General features: G+C 34.7%; 1 protein-coding gene across 1 annotated transcript; it reads left to right on the top strand.

Annotated features, from left to right (window-relative positions):
- The first annotated feature begins 7,502 nt into the window (after positions 1-7,502).
- LOC140833784 (RNA-binding KH domain-containing protein RCF3-like) lies at positions 7,503-11,461 on the top strand. Its single transcript, XM_073198190.1, has 7 exons — positions 7,503-7,645; positions 8,110-8,701; positions 9,125-9,520; positions 9,603-9,857; positions 10,202-10,468; positions 10,682-10,743; positions 11,185-11,461. The coding sequence occupies exons 2-7, from the start codon at positions 8,132-8,134 to the stop codon at positions 11,195-11,197; spliced, it is 1,563 nt and encodes a 520-aa protein (XP_073054291.1). The 5' UTR covers positions 7,503-7,645; positions 8,110-8,131; the 3' UTR covers positions 11,198-11,461.
- Positions 11,462-14,692: the final 3,231 nt, after the last annotated feature.

Raw genomic sequence — 14,692 nt, 5'->3', positions numbered from 1 at the left:
GTGAAAATTAACATTCTTCCTTGGATTACAAATTAAACAACTTGATACCGGAATTTTCATGAATCAAGCTAAGTATACTAAGGAGCTTCTGAAAAAGTTTGGTATGGAAGCATGCTCTGCTGCTTCTACTCCAATGAGCTCATCTACCAAGCTTTATAAAGATGAAAGTGGAATTCCAGTAGAGGTAACTCAGTATCGTGGTCTTATTGGCTCACCGTTATATCTTACTGCCAGTAGACCTGATATATTATTTGTTGTCTGCATTTGTGCAAGATTTCAATCTAACCCTAATCAATCTCATTATATTGCTGCTAAACGCATTCTGAAGTACTTAAAGGGAACTCAAAATGTCGGCTTATGGTATCCCATTGATTTATCTTTCAATCTTATTGGATATTCATATGCTGATTATGCAGATTGCAAACTAGACAGAAAAAGCACAAGTGGTTTTTGTCAATTCCTTGGTGATAGGCTGATCTCCTGGTTTAGTAAAAAGCAGACTTCCATAGCTACGTCTAATGCACAAGCAGAATATCTTGCTGCTGGAAGTTGTTGCTCTCAAATACTATGTATGCAACAACAACTTAAAGACTATGGAATTCAGGCCTCTGAATCACCTATTTTCTGTAACAATACCAGTGCCATTGCAATCACGCAAAATCCAGTACTTCATTCCAGTGAAGCACATAGACATCAGACATCGTTTTGTAAGAGATCATGTGCAGAAGAAGGACATTCTTCTGGAATATATTTCTACTGATTTACAAGCAGCATATATCTTTACTAAACCTCTGGCTGAGAATAAGTTTTCTTACTTTCGAAATATATTGGGTTTAATTGACTTAACTTGATTTTATGATATCATCTAGTTTATGTTATCAATTTTGTGTTAACTCTGTTCTCTTTGCAGAAGGATAAAAAGACATGCGTCCTACTGCAAGCATCAGAATTACTTGAATCTGACATTTTGAAATCCTGTTAGCTTGTCGTTTGTTGTTGTCTTATTTATACACTGGTTACATTTATGGTAAAGAAATTGAAGAATCTCAAGTCAGCCGGAGCGTCTACAAATTCACTTGACTGAGTTTTTCTTACTCAAACTATTCCATCATTCATTTAATAAAAGCAGTAGATAAAAAAATGCCAAAATAAGATTCTTTTTCATTCATAAAACCATAAGCAATACATTGAGTTTATCTACTACATTTGTTAATATCAGCAGCTTGATATACTTTTCTTGTTGCAAAGTATTTGAGCAGGAAAAGGATGGTCTTCTTTGAAAAGAATTCAGCAATATTGGGTCTTGCCAGCACTAATGTATTGGAAAATGATGTCTTAAACATCTGCTTACGAGAGGCTGGAAGTAGTCTTTGGAATTCCTCTGCTGATTCTGACTCTGGAGAAGACTCCGAGAGATCACTTGCACCTATCATTTGTGTTGGTTTGATGAAAAGATTAAATGACTTAGTTTGTGAACATGCAGGTACTTATATAGAGTCACGAGAAGCTGAAGTGACGGCGATCTGGTTATTCGAATACCAAAATTCATCTCTTGTATCCTCAGATATCATATCTTTGCATTTATTAGTTGCATTGATCGAGGGGGAACAATATTGTTTTTCAATTTGACATTTTTACCCTGTCAGAAGCAGAAAGGATGGTTTGTCTTTTCGATAAAACAACGAGTCTACTGGTTTTATCAAAGTGCTCACATATTTTGAAACTTCCAGCAGACGTTATCATAAAACGACAAACCTCCTTCTGATATTTCTTAATAACCGATTGGACAGCCCGCTCCTTTTACTACTTTTCAAAATTTTGAAATTATTAGTGTCTCTCTGACACACTGCATAACTTTTCAAATACTCAACTGTAAACATATTGACACGTGTCCTTGTGTTTATATTGACGGCTGTACAGTTTCTTAACCGCCTTTTTCATTCTTTTCACTTTTTACATTACCAGAATCTTACTTTCTAACTACTGCTTTCTTTCGAAATCGTGCTCACACAATCTACTTCGAAGCTACTTTCTTTACAGGAAACGAAAATGGCCGGAGCTTACATCCTGAATGCTTACCAGTTTAACTTCTCATCTGTCCTTACTATCAAGGATGAAAATCTCCTAAAGATGTTTCAAACCATTGAAAAATCGAGACTCCAAAAATTCTTAGAAGCACCTGCTGTGATATATAAAACCGCCCTTCTGGAATTTTATGCTAAGGCAACTGTGGAAGAAGGGAAAATTGTGTATTCTCAAGGTGACGCATCTATCTCTATCGATGCTGCTGTGCTTGGATCGACATATTTTCTCCCTTGTTCAGGACTCAATGAACTTTCTGGAATTTCCAAGGAGGAAATGTCCACTGCTTTACTGAACTTCTCAGCTTCTGGAGAAGAATTGTCTCCATCCTGTTTCAAGAAGCTTCTGAAAATAGAATACCAATTACTTGCTGAAATTGTGTCTAAGGAACTTCTTGTAAAAGCCGGTACTTTTGATCGTCTAACAAAAGAAAAGGTTCAAGTGATGGTCGCCATCACTTCTGGATACCAGGTGGATTGGAGTCGTTTTCTGTTCAAGATAATGAAGAAAATGGTGGTTAGAAGGAGTTCTGGTTTTGCTGTGAAGATTAGCCAAATGCTTAAGGATGCTGGTTTTGCTCTTACTTCTGATTCGGACGCATCGTACGTCACCATGGCGGATGCTGATAATGTGCTTGCGTTAAGACCAAAGCCAATTGTGGCTGAATTTATTGCTCTGAAAAAGAATGTGGGAGATGCTCAAGCTGAGGACCTAGTACCTCAGAAGAAAATCAAAAGGAAGAGAGTGGTAATCTCTACTGATTCTGACAAAAAAATGTCTGAGGAGTCTGCTGCTCCTATTCAACCATCCACTCCCCATAAAAAGAAAGCTTGCACAGTTCTTTGGATCAAGAAGACATCAGCCCTTTCTGAGCTGGAAACTGTTCCGATAAGACAAGTATTTCCAGAAGCAGTTCCTTTTGCACGACCAACTGTCTCTGTCTCACTACCAACTATTGCTTCTGTTCCAACAACGCCTACTGCTTCAACTTTCAGATCCGTGTCTGGAATTGTTATCGTGAATCAACTGCCGGATCTTCTGCTTTTCATTCCGTGAAGACTGTCTCTTCATCAGGAAAAGAGAAGGGAAAACTTATTGAAGAACCAAATTTTCAAGCTGCCAAATCATCTGTCTCTACTGGTATTGATCTCATCCTAGAAGAAATTGAGAACTTTGCAAATGAAGAAATTGAGTTCTTTAATGAATGGCACAAGGTTCGAGTTTCTACCCCCCACGTTTTTCAGAACACAAGGTTCTTTTGGAAGGCTGGTAAAATATGAGAAAAAAGTCTTTGAACCTGCGAAGACACAAAATGTGATTGAAGCGATGCGCCGTCGTAGCTTCATATTCGAGCAGATTAAATGTCAAGAGATGGAATCAATTTTAAAGACTCTTAAGTCTAATTTTGATGCACCGATTCCCACTGCTGCTCACGATCAAGAAGTGATTCTTGTATTAACGGGACGCTTGAAAATAATGGATGAGCAACTTAGTGCTCAAGAGCAGAATTTTGGAAAGACTGAACTATATTCAGTAGGATTTATTCTAGATTTTGATCAGATTCAGCCAGTTGAGGAACAACCTATAGCTCCTACAAACGCTATGGTTTCGAGTACTCCTGCATTTCACTCAATGCCTACTCAATCTTCGTCTCTTGTATCTATTCGTGAATTGGATTTAGTAGATGAAGTTATTCAATCTCTCACTCGAAACACTTGTGTGGCACCAGATACAACTCCAGTTGATGAATCCGTTCACCCATCAGTCCAACCAGCAGAATAAGCTCAGGAAGAATCGCATGCTGCACCGTCTCCTTCTTTGCCAAATTTGGAGATTTTCTCTACTGAACATCAAGCGAAAATGGTCATGATCTTGAATGATCCGATTCAACCCATTGAACAGTTGGAAGCCATGGAAGTCGGTCAACCAGAAGAAAGTCTACTTCCTGCACCTTCTGCTGTTATTGAACATACTGCTGTTGAACCCATTGCTGCTGAGCAATTAGTTGCTAAGGAAGGCCTCCCTACTGCACCGTCTACTGCTCTCGTTACTATTTCTTCTGCTCATGTTTCTTCTACTGCAATAGTTGTTGCTCCTACTGACTCACCAACTCAAATTGATCGCGATGCACGAATTGCTGCATTCTGAGAACGACTGCGTAACGAAAGCCAATCCCCAGACGAAGCTCCATTCAATCTTGAATCTGAGATTGATGATCTTAAGAGGACTGTTGACACTCTTTCTCAGACCGTCAAGAACTTATCCTAAGATCATTCTGGTAAAATCTATGCTTCCACAAATTTTATAAAAAGTTTCATGACATTTGTCCACAAGACCGCAGAATCATTGGTCAAAATTGAGAACGGAGCTGATCTCTTCCGACGAAATGTTCTCAAAAGCCATGTTGATCTTGTTCTTGGACAACTCGACGCTCGTCGAACTCTTTCTGCTCATGCTACTGATCTCCAAACTGTTTCCACCAAGGTTGAAAATCTAGACTCCCGACTTGATACTATCAATGCTGAGATTGCGTCTCAATCTCAAACAATCCAAGCCTTGAATGATCAAGTATCCCGTCACACACCAACACTGAATATTCTGCATAATGAGATTATTTCACTCGGTGGCCGAATGGCTCTTTTACTTGCTCGAGTTCACGCTGCTGATGCCAAAAAAAGGGAAACAGAAGGCATGATGAAAGCTCAAGCAGAACCATCCAACAGAAATCAAGATCCTCAGGATGAAGATACAGAGATCCTCAGGATGAAGATACTCTGTTCCGAGATATTGGAACAAATGACTAAATTTCTTGATTTTACTCAAAACTCTGTTTGAACTATTTATTTACTTTTTAATCATCTAGTTTAGTTGATATCTGTTTCATTATTCATGATTACTAACTTCCAGGTTTTGGCATCACCGCAAAGGGGGAAATTTTTAGACTTAATTTTAGGTGATGAGTATCAAAACCAGTAGTAATAATGCCAACCAAAAGATTATGCAAAAACAGTAGCTTTTGAGTTGCTCTATCAGATAAGTACTTTAGTCAGTATTCAGCGGCTTAGTATAACAGAAGCATAACTTAGTCCTACTGTATCAGTACTTAACGGATTGTTTTCCAATCTCAATTGTTACCGTTACTTTACCTAGTACCAAGCATTTATTGCGACATTAATTTCTGTACGAAAACATTTAATTCAACCTGCTAATTTTAGTAAGTAACAAAACTGATTGATTGAAAGCTTTTTGCAGGATCCTCTTTAGGAAATAAAGCTGCTTCTATCAAAGAGTCAAAAGAGCCGTTTTTTATTATAGACGTTGGATTCAGTTATCTATTTATATGAATCAAAAATATTCAGATAACAACGCTGATAATTCTTATCTATCCAACGATACATTGAGCAACCGCGAAATTTCTATTATCTTCAAAAGCTCAAACTTGCAGAAAAGCAGTAATCGCATCATATTATATATCTGATCTTTGGAGATCATTTTGTAGTGATGTTTCTTCATCTCTTCAAGCCAAACTTTATAATATTGTGTAGAAGAGTTTGTAAACTGGAAAGAGTCTTTTCCAGAACATTGCTATATCGAACTATTGTATTAAGTTGCTAAGAGTTTCAGTAGGCAATAGATACGCCCTGCTGAAGTGGGTGTGTACAAGTGTGTACTGTAAAACCAAAGTCTTTTAGTGATACCTTCTGAAAACAGAAGAAGAAGAGACGTAGAAGATTTTATCTTCGAACTTCCAGAAACAACTACCGTGTTACTACCTACTGCTATTACTGTTTTTCACCCTACTCCATCGGATTGTTTCCGCACTTTTAATTGTGATCTGCTGGACGTACTATTGAACAAGAACAGCTACAATCTCTAACAGGATTTTAGCACAATTTGCATAAACTATCAACAAAGGAGAAGAGTTTATTCACCGTCCCTCTAAACTCTACATTGATTCCCAACAGAATATCTTCAGTTTATCAATATATGAAATCATGCATCATATCTTTATTATGAATTTCTTTATATTCCTTATATATTATATCAAAATCACGAATCCAGGATTCTTAATATATTTAATCTTATATCATATTAATTATGAATTTTTTTCAATATAAAATGATGGTGTGCTACTTTAGAGCCATCAACATCATAATATTTCATGAACACCAATATATCAATAATTATAATTGTGCTACTTTTAGATCACTAACAAATATCTCATATATTGAGTATTGACAACACCATATGGTATTCCAATAGCATCAGTAGAATGAGAAATATGTTCATTCTCAGTCATTTACGGTATAGTGTTGATTGTGTATTATAGACCATAAAAAAATAGATAATAGAGAGGATTCAAAACAAAATAGAGAATGAGTCAATACTCAAATATAATTTCATTGAAATCGATCACCTTATTTATAGGAGAATATTAAAATATACAAATCTTTACAGATATTATCTTGTCATATTTATATTGTTTAAAAGTATTTCAAATCTAACTAAATAAGATAATCATCTGCAATAACAATATATTTATAACATTGTGCACCATATATTATAATTCAAAATTTAATCATTTATATATGAACCAAAAATAGAATGTGATATTATTTATATACCGCAACAACAACTCATAATTTTTGTTAAACCTTCACATTCATCATGAAATTCAAGCCTAATTTCTGTATTGCACAGGTTTCACAAATCTTTGACTTATTCCATGTTTTTTTTAATAAAAATTGATCAATAGATTAAATAAAAAAATTACCCTATGATAAAATGAAACGTGTAATTTGAACATTGATCAGACGTGTTTTGAGAAAAATAAAAAATAATAATAAATAAAAAAGATAAATTATTATAACCATTTTTTTATGGAAAAAAACTTATAATATTATTGAATATTATCGTCGTATTATAAGCATGACCAACCAAGAGAGAAACCAAGTGACAAAAACAAAATCGTATCCCAACAATCAAAATGATCGAATAATTAATAACTTTGTTTCTAAATACTTTAGAGGAAAGAATTATTTTATTTCATTCAAAATGCAAAATATTAGCAAAGAGTAAAAGAATAAGCAAAATGGATATTCTATATTGATATTTCAATATTAGAATAGATATTTTGTGAGATGGTCTCACAAATCTTTATCTACGAGTCAACCCTACCAATTTTCATAATAAAAAAAAACTCTTAGCATAAAAAGTAATATTTTTTCATGAATGATCCAAATAAGAACTCCGTCTCACAAAATACGACCCGTGATACCGTCTCACACAAATTTTTACCTTAATATTATCTCCAATGTCCAACCTTTTTTTTAGTCCTCTGAAAATTATATTTACCAGCTATTTTAAGATTTTTCAAAATAAAAAAAAAAAAGAAAAAGGAAAAAAGAAAAATAAGAAGATATTTTAAAAATATATCATATTTCTTGCAAAATGGGGTATTTCGGAAGCGGTTAGACACAGAACACACAGTGGAACGTAGTACTGGTTCCATACAACATTTGCGCCTTAACGGCGAGAGGACCCTCTCTGTTTATTCAGAATTGTAAGTTTTGATTTTTTTTTTAAAATCAAATTTGACTGCTTTCATGCTTACGGATTGGGGAGTATGAAATAAATATGGGAATAATGTTTTGTTTACATAAAGGAGCCATCTTTTTTCGTGAATTATTGAATCAGTTTTTGTTTTTGTTTTTGATTAATTAGGATTTTTTAGTTTAATGGGTTTTTCCCGTTGATGGAAAAACTTTTATCACTTATTGGGATAAGAAATGTTGAAATAAAAAATGGTTCTTTGGCTTATTTGCTCAGGCCAGAACATGAATTTTGTTTCGTGCGCTGATGATTTTATATTTCATTTCTTTTCTTCATTGTGTATGTGTTTGTCGTGGTCCGTGTTTAGGGTGGATAGGCTGTGCATATTTATTTGGCCATTTGTGTTTAAATTGGATTCTTGATTTATTGCCGCCTCGTATGATGGAAAATTGATAAGATTTGCCGGTGGAGTAGGTGTATCAAGTTCTTCTATAGAATGGGTCAGCGGAGTGATTATGGAAAACGGTCACAAATGCTCTCTGATTACTCTGGAAATGGAGGAGGTAGAAGAATCCCTGGAAATGATGAAAAAGAAGCTAATCACATTGGGCCCGATGACACAGTTTACCGTTATTTGTGCCCGTTGAGAAAAATCGGGAGCATTATTGGAATTGGTGGGGATATTGCTAAACAACTGAGAGCCCAGACTCAGGCTCGGATTCGAATTAGTGAAACAATTCCAGGGTGTGAGGAACGTGTAGTCACCATTTATAGCACTAGCATTGAAACCAATAGTTATGGCAATGAGGCTGTTTCACCTGCACAAGATGCTCTGTTTAGGGTGCATGAAAGGGTGGTGTCTGAGGAGTTGCCGGTCAATGGCACATTCGACGAACCTCTCCAAGTTACGGTTCGCTTGCTTGTGCCCTCGGATCAGATCGGCTGTGTGATTGGGAAAGGGGGGCAAATAATCCAGAACATACGTATTGACACCCATGCTCAGATTAGGATATTGGGCAGCGAGCATTTACCTCCTTGTGCTTTGAGTTCTGATGAGGTTATACAGGTACTTTTACAACTTCTGTTTATGTTGTATAAATAAGATTCCTAAACATGCATGAGCTGATTCTTTTTGTTTGTTCTTTAGACTATATCCTTCGAGTAAAATTGAATGACAAGAGTCTATATTTTTACGAATGGTTTGTCAGAACTCAAACATTAGTATCTTGCCTTTCGAGTTGTTACTTATCCGAAACTGGGGTTGTACAGTCTGATTTTAATATCTGATTACTTGAAATGGTTTGGTCATTGGTGGTTTTTTTAATGAGAACTGGAAGTTTTTTTTGTTGATGAATGGAATATGGTTCCTGCCATGTAATGTTATTAATCGTACTTTGAGCTGATATTTTCAGTTCAATGATGCTTTTGATATTAGATTCACATTATTCCCTTATAGTTGAAGATGATTTGCTTGCATTTGAATTCTCAGATTACTGGGGAAACCACTGTTGTGATGAATGCACTTTACCAAGTAGCATCAAGGATTCATGATAATCCATCGCGATCACAGCATTCACTATTGAGTTCGCCTAGCATTTATAGATCTGGGATTACATTTAATAACTCAAACGCTAGTGGCACACTTTTGGGTGCAACCTCATTAATGGGTCCTTATATGAATCACAAAATTGATGGCCCAGAATGGTCTTCTGCCCCGAAGGAATTTTCACTTCGTTTAGTTTGCCCAACTGAAAATCTCGGGGCTGTGATTGGGAAAGGTGGTGCTATTATTAAACAAATTAGACAGGAATCAGGAGCATTTGTCGTAGTTGATAGCGCTGGTGCTGATGGAGATGATTGTGTTATATCCGTTTCTGCGAAGGAGGTGGGCATGCTTTACGTAATTTTACTTCTGTAGTTAACCGAGGTATGCTCAATGTGACCAATTCAGTTGTGAATTATTGTAGATGTTTGAAGGTCCATCTTGGACTATTGATGCGATAAATCGGTTGCAACAACGATGCAGTGAGAAAATAGAAAAAGACTCAGGTGATCTCGTGATTACGACTCGTTTACTTGTACCGGCCTCTAGAATTGGATGTATTATTGGTAAAGGTGGGGCTATCATTAAAGAGATGAGAAATACCACCAGAGCAAACATTCGCATTTTTTCCGATGAAAATGTTCCTAAAGTTGCATCCGCAGACGATGAGATGGTGCAGGTAAATGAAAATTCGTGCTTGTGCATATCGATATTTGATTTTTCATTGCTGTGTATCTATGTACCAGCCTCTTCGAAACAATTTTTTTCTTATATATAATATATAAAATCATATAAATCCATAGGAAAATTCCAGTAGGAGGGGAAAAGTGAGGGTCACAACTGCCTCTGCCATCTCGCTATGGTTTTGCCACTGCTCACTTTCTTCATATGTTTTGTGCCTAAACATATAGACAGGCCTTATAAAAGTTGGTGATATCATTAGTATACTTTTTTAGTGAAACAAAATTCAACAATAATTTTTAAAAATGTACAACATTAATCATATATTATAAATTTAAGCAGATAACAGGAGACATGAATGCTGCTAGAAGTGCATTATATCAAGTGATGCAACGATTGAGAGCAAACTTGTTTGAGAATGGGGGAAGTTCATCAATATTATCACGACCGGCTCTTCACCTTCCAGCATCAGTTGGGGACTTTGAAGGTGCAAATTATGATAATCGTGATAATAGAATGCGTAATCCAGGATATTCAAACTATTCTGGAGGGTACAACTCGAAAACCTCGCCTTCGGCTGACAGATATGGGAACTATGATGATTCACAGGTAGTCTTTACTTTTAATTCGACAAAGTTCGACAACATTATAAGGGGCGTAAAACTTTCTGATTAATGATATTTTCCATTTTGATGTCTGATTGTATATTAGTTCCATCTTTTAACTGAAATTCTTACATTAAGTATATATATTCTAGCATTTAAATTGCTTGCTATGCTAGTTTTTCCTTCCTTTTTGGGCTGATCCAAGTTCTTCATCCAGGTTAGTGGAAGTGGTTATGGAGCGTATAGCACTTACTCACCCGGTCACTCTGGTGGTGCGAGGTATAATTTTTAGCCCTCTGGAATTCGTACCTCTTTCATTGCTTATTTTGGTTTTGCTTCTTCTACTTCTACTTCTACTTCTACTTCTATAGTCTCTGGGTAGCTTTTGATGCTTAATCTGTTTCTTTCTTTGAAATCTCTGCTTTCTTCAATATCGCATATTTTGTGAAATGATGCTAGCCCAATCAAACCGTACTAAACATGTATGCAAACTGCAACTCGTTAGGAAAGAAACTTCAATATGTTTTTATCGAATCATGTGATCAAATTCTACTCTCCAAAAGATTTTCATCAACGTCCCGGTCCTTCTCACTGGCTTCCTTGGTCAGTAAATTCCATGTTTAGTGTGATATGGATTGCTTTATCTCATCTAAAAGTTTCAGTCTTGAGTGGCATGTGGCACTTACATGTTTTGTTTATGTTCTCTGCGACACTAAACAGCTATGGCGCTTGATATTTGAAGCCAGCGTATCGCCCCTTTCGATGAAATGCAGTATTAAGATGAAAACGACACCAGCAAACGCGCAAAAATACCCTCTACTTTACCTTTAGAGGTTGCCCGTGTCGCCGTTGGATGAGTGGGATATATATCTTGTTTATATAATTTGGATGAATCCGACACTGATTAATCTTAATTTCTAAACATAATGTTGCCAAATATTTGTTGATTAACCTTTCTACCTTGGCGCTTATGCATTAAACAAATTTGTGAACCCCATATTCTTTCATTTTTTGTCATTTTCATCAAATTGCTTTGTTTCTTTTTCCCTTCATTGCATTTAGTGTTTTAACATCTTCCTTTACTTAAAATTTTGGTGATTTGTTGAAGACACTGGAAATTCTCTTAACTACTTCGAAACAATTTCGAAAGATAATTTTATTGAGAAAACAATAATTTCGATCATATATGGTTGTTTCATCACAAATATGGTTATTTATGTTGTCAAATTCAGTCTGTGTTATATGTTTTAGTTTTTGGCAATATTAGTATTTTTTTCATGAGAGTGTAAACTAGTACCATGCTAATGTTATGTTAGCCCATTGACATCATGTCAAGATTATGTTGAAAATAAGACCAAATTTGCAAAATAACAAAGATAATTTAATATGATTGAAATTTTACAAGATAGAGGAGCGAAATCGCAAAGAGTCAAATATTCAGGAATGTAATTTTTTTAAATTTTTATTTCTATATAGAAACTTAGAATGCGCTTTAGCTGATTAATTTGATCTAGGGAATGATTTGAAAAATTATTTTCGCATTATTTGAAATCCATCAAAATACTATTGATATTACTTAATTTGATACAGAAAGAATTTGAAATTCAAACTTTGTCCATCCAAACAAGTCAAAGGATTTAAAATCATGATAGAGAGAATTTGAAATTCAAACTTTGTCAATTCAAACAAGTCAAAGAATTTAAAATCATGACACGCCAAATTTTTGATTTGATTCCTATTCAAGTATGACATTAATCTTATTTGTGCCTAGCTACAAGTATTCACCAATTATATGTATGTAAGCCAGCAAAACATATATATACACGTGCAATGGTCCCTCCCAAAATGATCCAAGGGCCACAAGATGGAGTCATCCATCCCCCAAATCCAATCCAAAGTATAAAAGAGGAAAAAAAAAAAAACCCAACATTTAGTGAACTTTAATTAGGTGAAACAAAAGTTCTTTATGCATATATATGTGTTGTTGAAAATTTAATTGTTGTATATATATTTTATTTTTAAATTTTTTAAGTTTGTTGGGAAAGCCAACACAAGCATGTCCCATTGGGAACTTGGAGGATATCCAAAAGTGTGGTGGGCAATGTGTAGCAAATTTCCTAGAAGTGATCACTTTCCAATCCCTTATCCATAAATATTCAAAACAAAATTCGTTAAATGGTGATAAGATGTCACGTTTGTAACAGCTCGAACTATATATATATATATACCCCTACCCCCCCACCCCTTTCTCTCTTCTAAATCTTGTGATAAATTTATAATCCTTATCCTGCACATCAAAAACACAAAGAAACCATTTATTTTTGCTACAAAATTTCAAATGGAAGAAACCCTTTATTTTTCATGCTATGATAATGTCCTTTATTTTGAGAAATGCATTAATCACCGTGGATCTTGCATGTGAATACGATGTTTGGGTTGTGCAGCCAAGGATGACTTGCCGATGAAATCTTTGGATCATATTTGGTTTCAGGTTATTTTTCTTCATATATATGTTAATGTTCGGCAAGTCGTCTTTGGCTACATATCGATCTCATATTCAGATGTTAGATTGCTGTGGTGATTGAAATCTACCTCTGACTGCCAATCTTCTTGCGAGGAACGTGATACTTTCTTCGTAGGAAAAGAGATGGACTGCAGGTACGTATATCCCTCTTTGAATCATATTTTGTTTCAGGTTAACCTTGAAAGTTTTTGGACTTTCTTGCGTGTAAATGTGCATAAGATATATAAAAGTAAATGTAGTTTTATTTACATCAGATGACAGAGAGATATATCACATTTTACACTATAATATTTTTAAAAATATACATATTTATGAAATAATTATTTTGAGGGTCTTTTTAGATTTTGTCCCAATTTGTTAAATAACCAACAGATCATGAATGCAATCAAATTAATCAAGGAAAAACATGAAGTTTATGTGATCGTGATTTAAATTCCTATATTTGTTGAATAAGCTATTACCACAATGAAAATCATACCATATATTAAAACAAAATTTGACATTTTTTTTTATGTTTCCCGATAAGTTTTTAAAAGAAAAAAATGATATTTCTATGATCTTGATTTAAATTCCTATTTTAATAAGCTATTTATTACCCACAAAAGAGACAAAAATTTCCCCCAAAAATTGTGAGTGAAATGCAAATGACAAAGACATGAAGATTTAGCCCTCTGTGACTATATCTGTTCTAATTTTTCTATAGTAATGTCACAATTATTTTATAGTATGTAATAACGGGATAATTAGAAAAATAACATGGGTCAAATATTTTTTTATTTTTGGCCTTACTTCATTTTTTTTTTTTGGGAAAATGACCTTGAACATGCATGAAATACTTAAATTCATGGTGAAATAAATGTCATTTAGTTAAATAATCTCCTGTAATAATAGATTGCAAGTGAATATATTATTCATTCTAAAAGCAAAAACCTTAATGGTAATGGAGCATTAAAGTAGATTTCTAGACGTGATATTAATAAATGCAAATTGATGATTAAATTTATTGATTTTCTGATCTTTATAGTCTGTTTAGTTGGGATGATGCACTGTTTTTATTAAAAAGCAAAAACTTGTGTGTTGGAAACAAGATTCTGGAGTTTGACAAAACGTAAACAAAATATGAATCAACTGATGTGCACAAGCATATTCGGCAACTGAAGACAGTTGACACAATGATACAAAGTAAAATGATCAGTTGAAACTGATCAGTTAAAAACAGAGTGTCTTAAAAGCTTATCAACTGAAGACATCTCGGGAAAGACCAAAGGAGACAAACAAATTACAAGAGTGTCGCACCTCGATCACTACATCATAGAACAATGTGTTTCGGCTATTGCATTTAAGAAGCCGTATCACAATCAATGAAGAGAACATTGCCCAAGGAATGATGAAGTGGCAATCAACGGATACTAGAATTCAAATGCATATCAAAGTTACCGTTGAAAAATGAAGTATAAATATAACTGAAGAACAACAGATGAAAGTAGAGACAATCATTCAATCTTAAGCTTGCTGTTACTCTGTCAAAATCTCAGCTCACTCTCATTTGAATTACTCGTAGCAATCAAGGCTACAATCTGAGCTTATTAGCACTCTCTAAAAGTTGTTAGACTCAATTGTGCTAATATCAGTTACGTACTGAAAACATTGTGTATAACTAAGAGTTTCAGTTTAGGCAGTTGTAAGTCCAAACTGAAGTGGGTC

Source organism: Primulina eburnea, chromosome 6 (genome assembly GCF_022965805.1).
Source record: "Primulina eburnea isolate SZY01 chromosome 6, ASM2296580v1, whole genome shotgun sequence".
Classification (NCBI taxonomy): Eukaryota; Viridiplantae; Streptophyta; class Magnoliopsida; order Lamiales; family Gesneriaceae; genus Primulina; species Primulina eburnea.
Note: the sequence above shows the minus strand (reverse complement) of the source record. Positions and strands in the feature narration are given on the sequence as shown.

Bases quoted from the DNA above. Each gene is read 5' to 3' on its own strand.
- LOC140833784 (XM_073198190.1), top strand. From the start codon at position 8,132: ATGGGTCAGCGGAGTGATTATGGAAAACGGTCACAAATGCTCTCTGAT. The intron at 8,702-9,124 runs GTACTTTTACAA...TTGAATTCTCAG, and splicing joins GTTCTGATGAGGTTATACAG to ATTACTGGGGAAACCACTGT. The intron at 9,858-10,201 runs GTAAATGAAAAT...AAATTTAAGCAG, and splicing joins CAGACGATGAGATGGTGCAG to ATAACAGGAGACATGAATGC.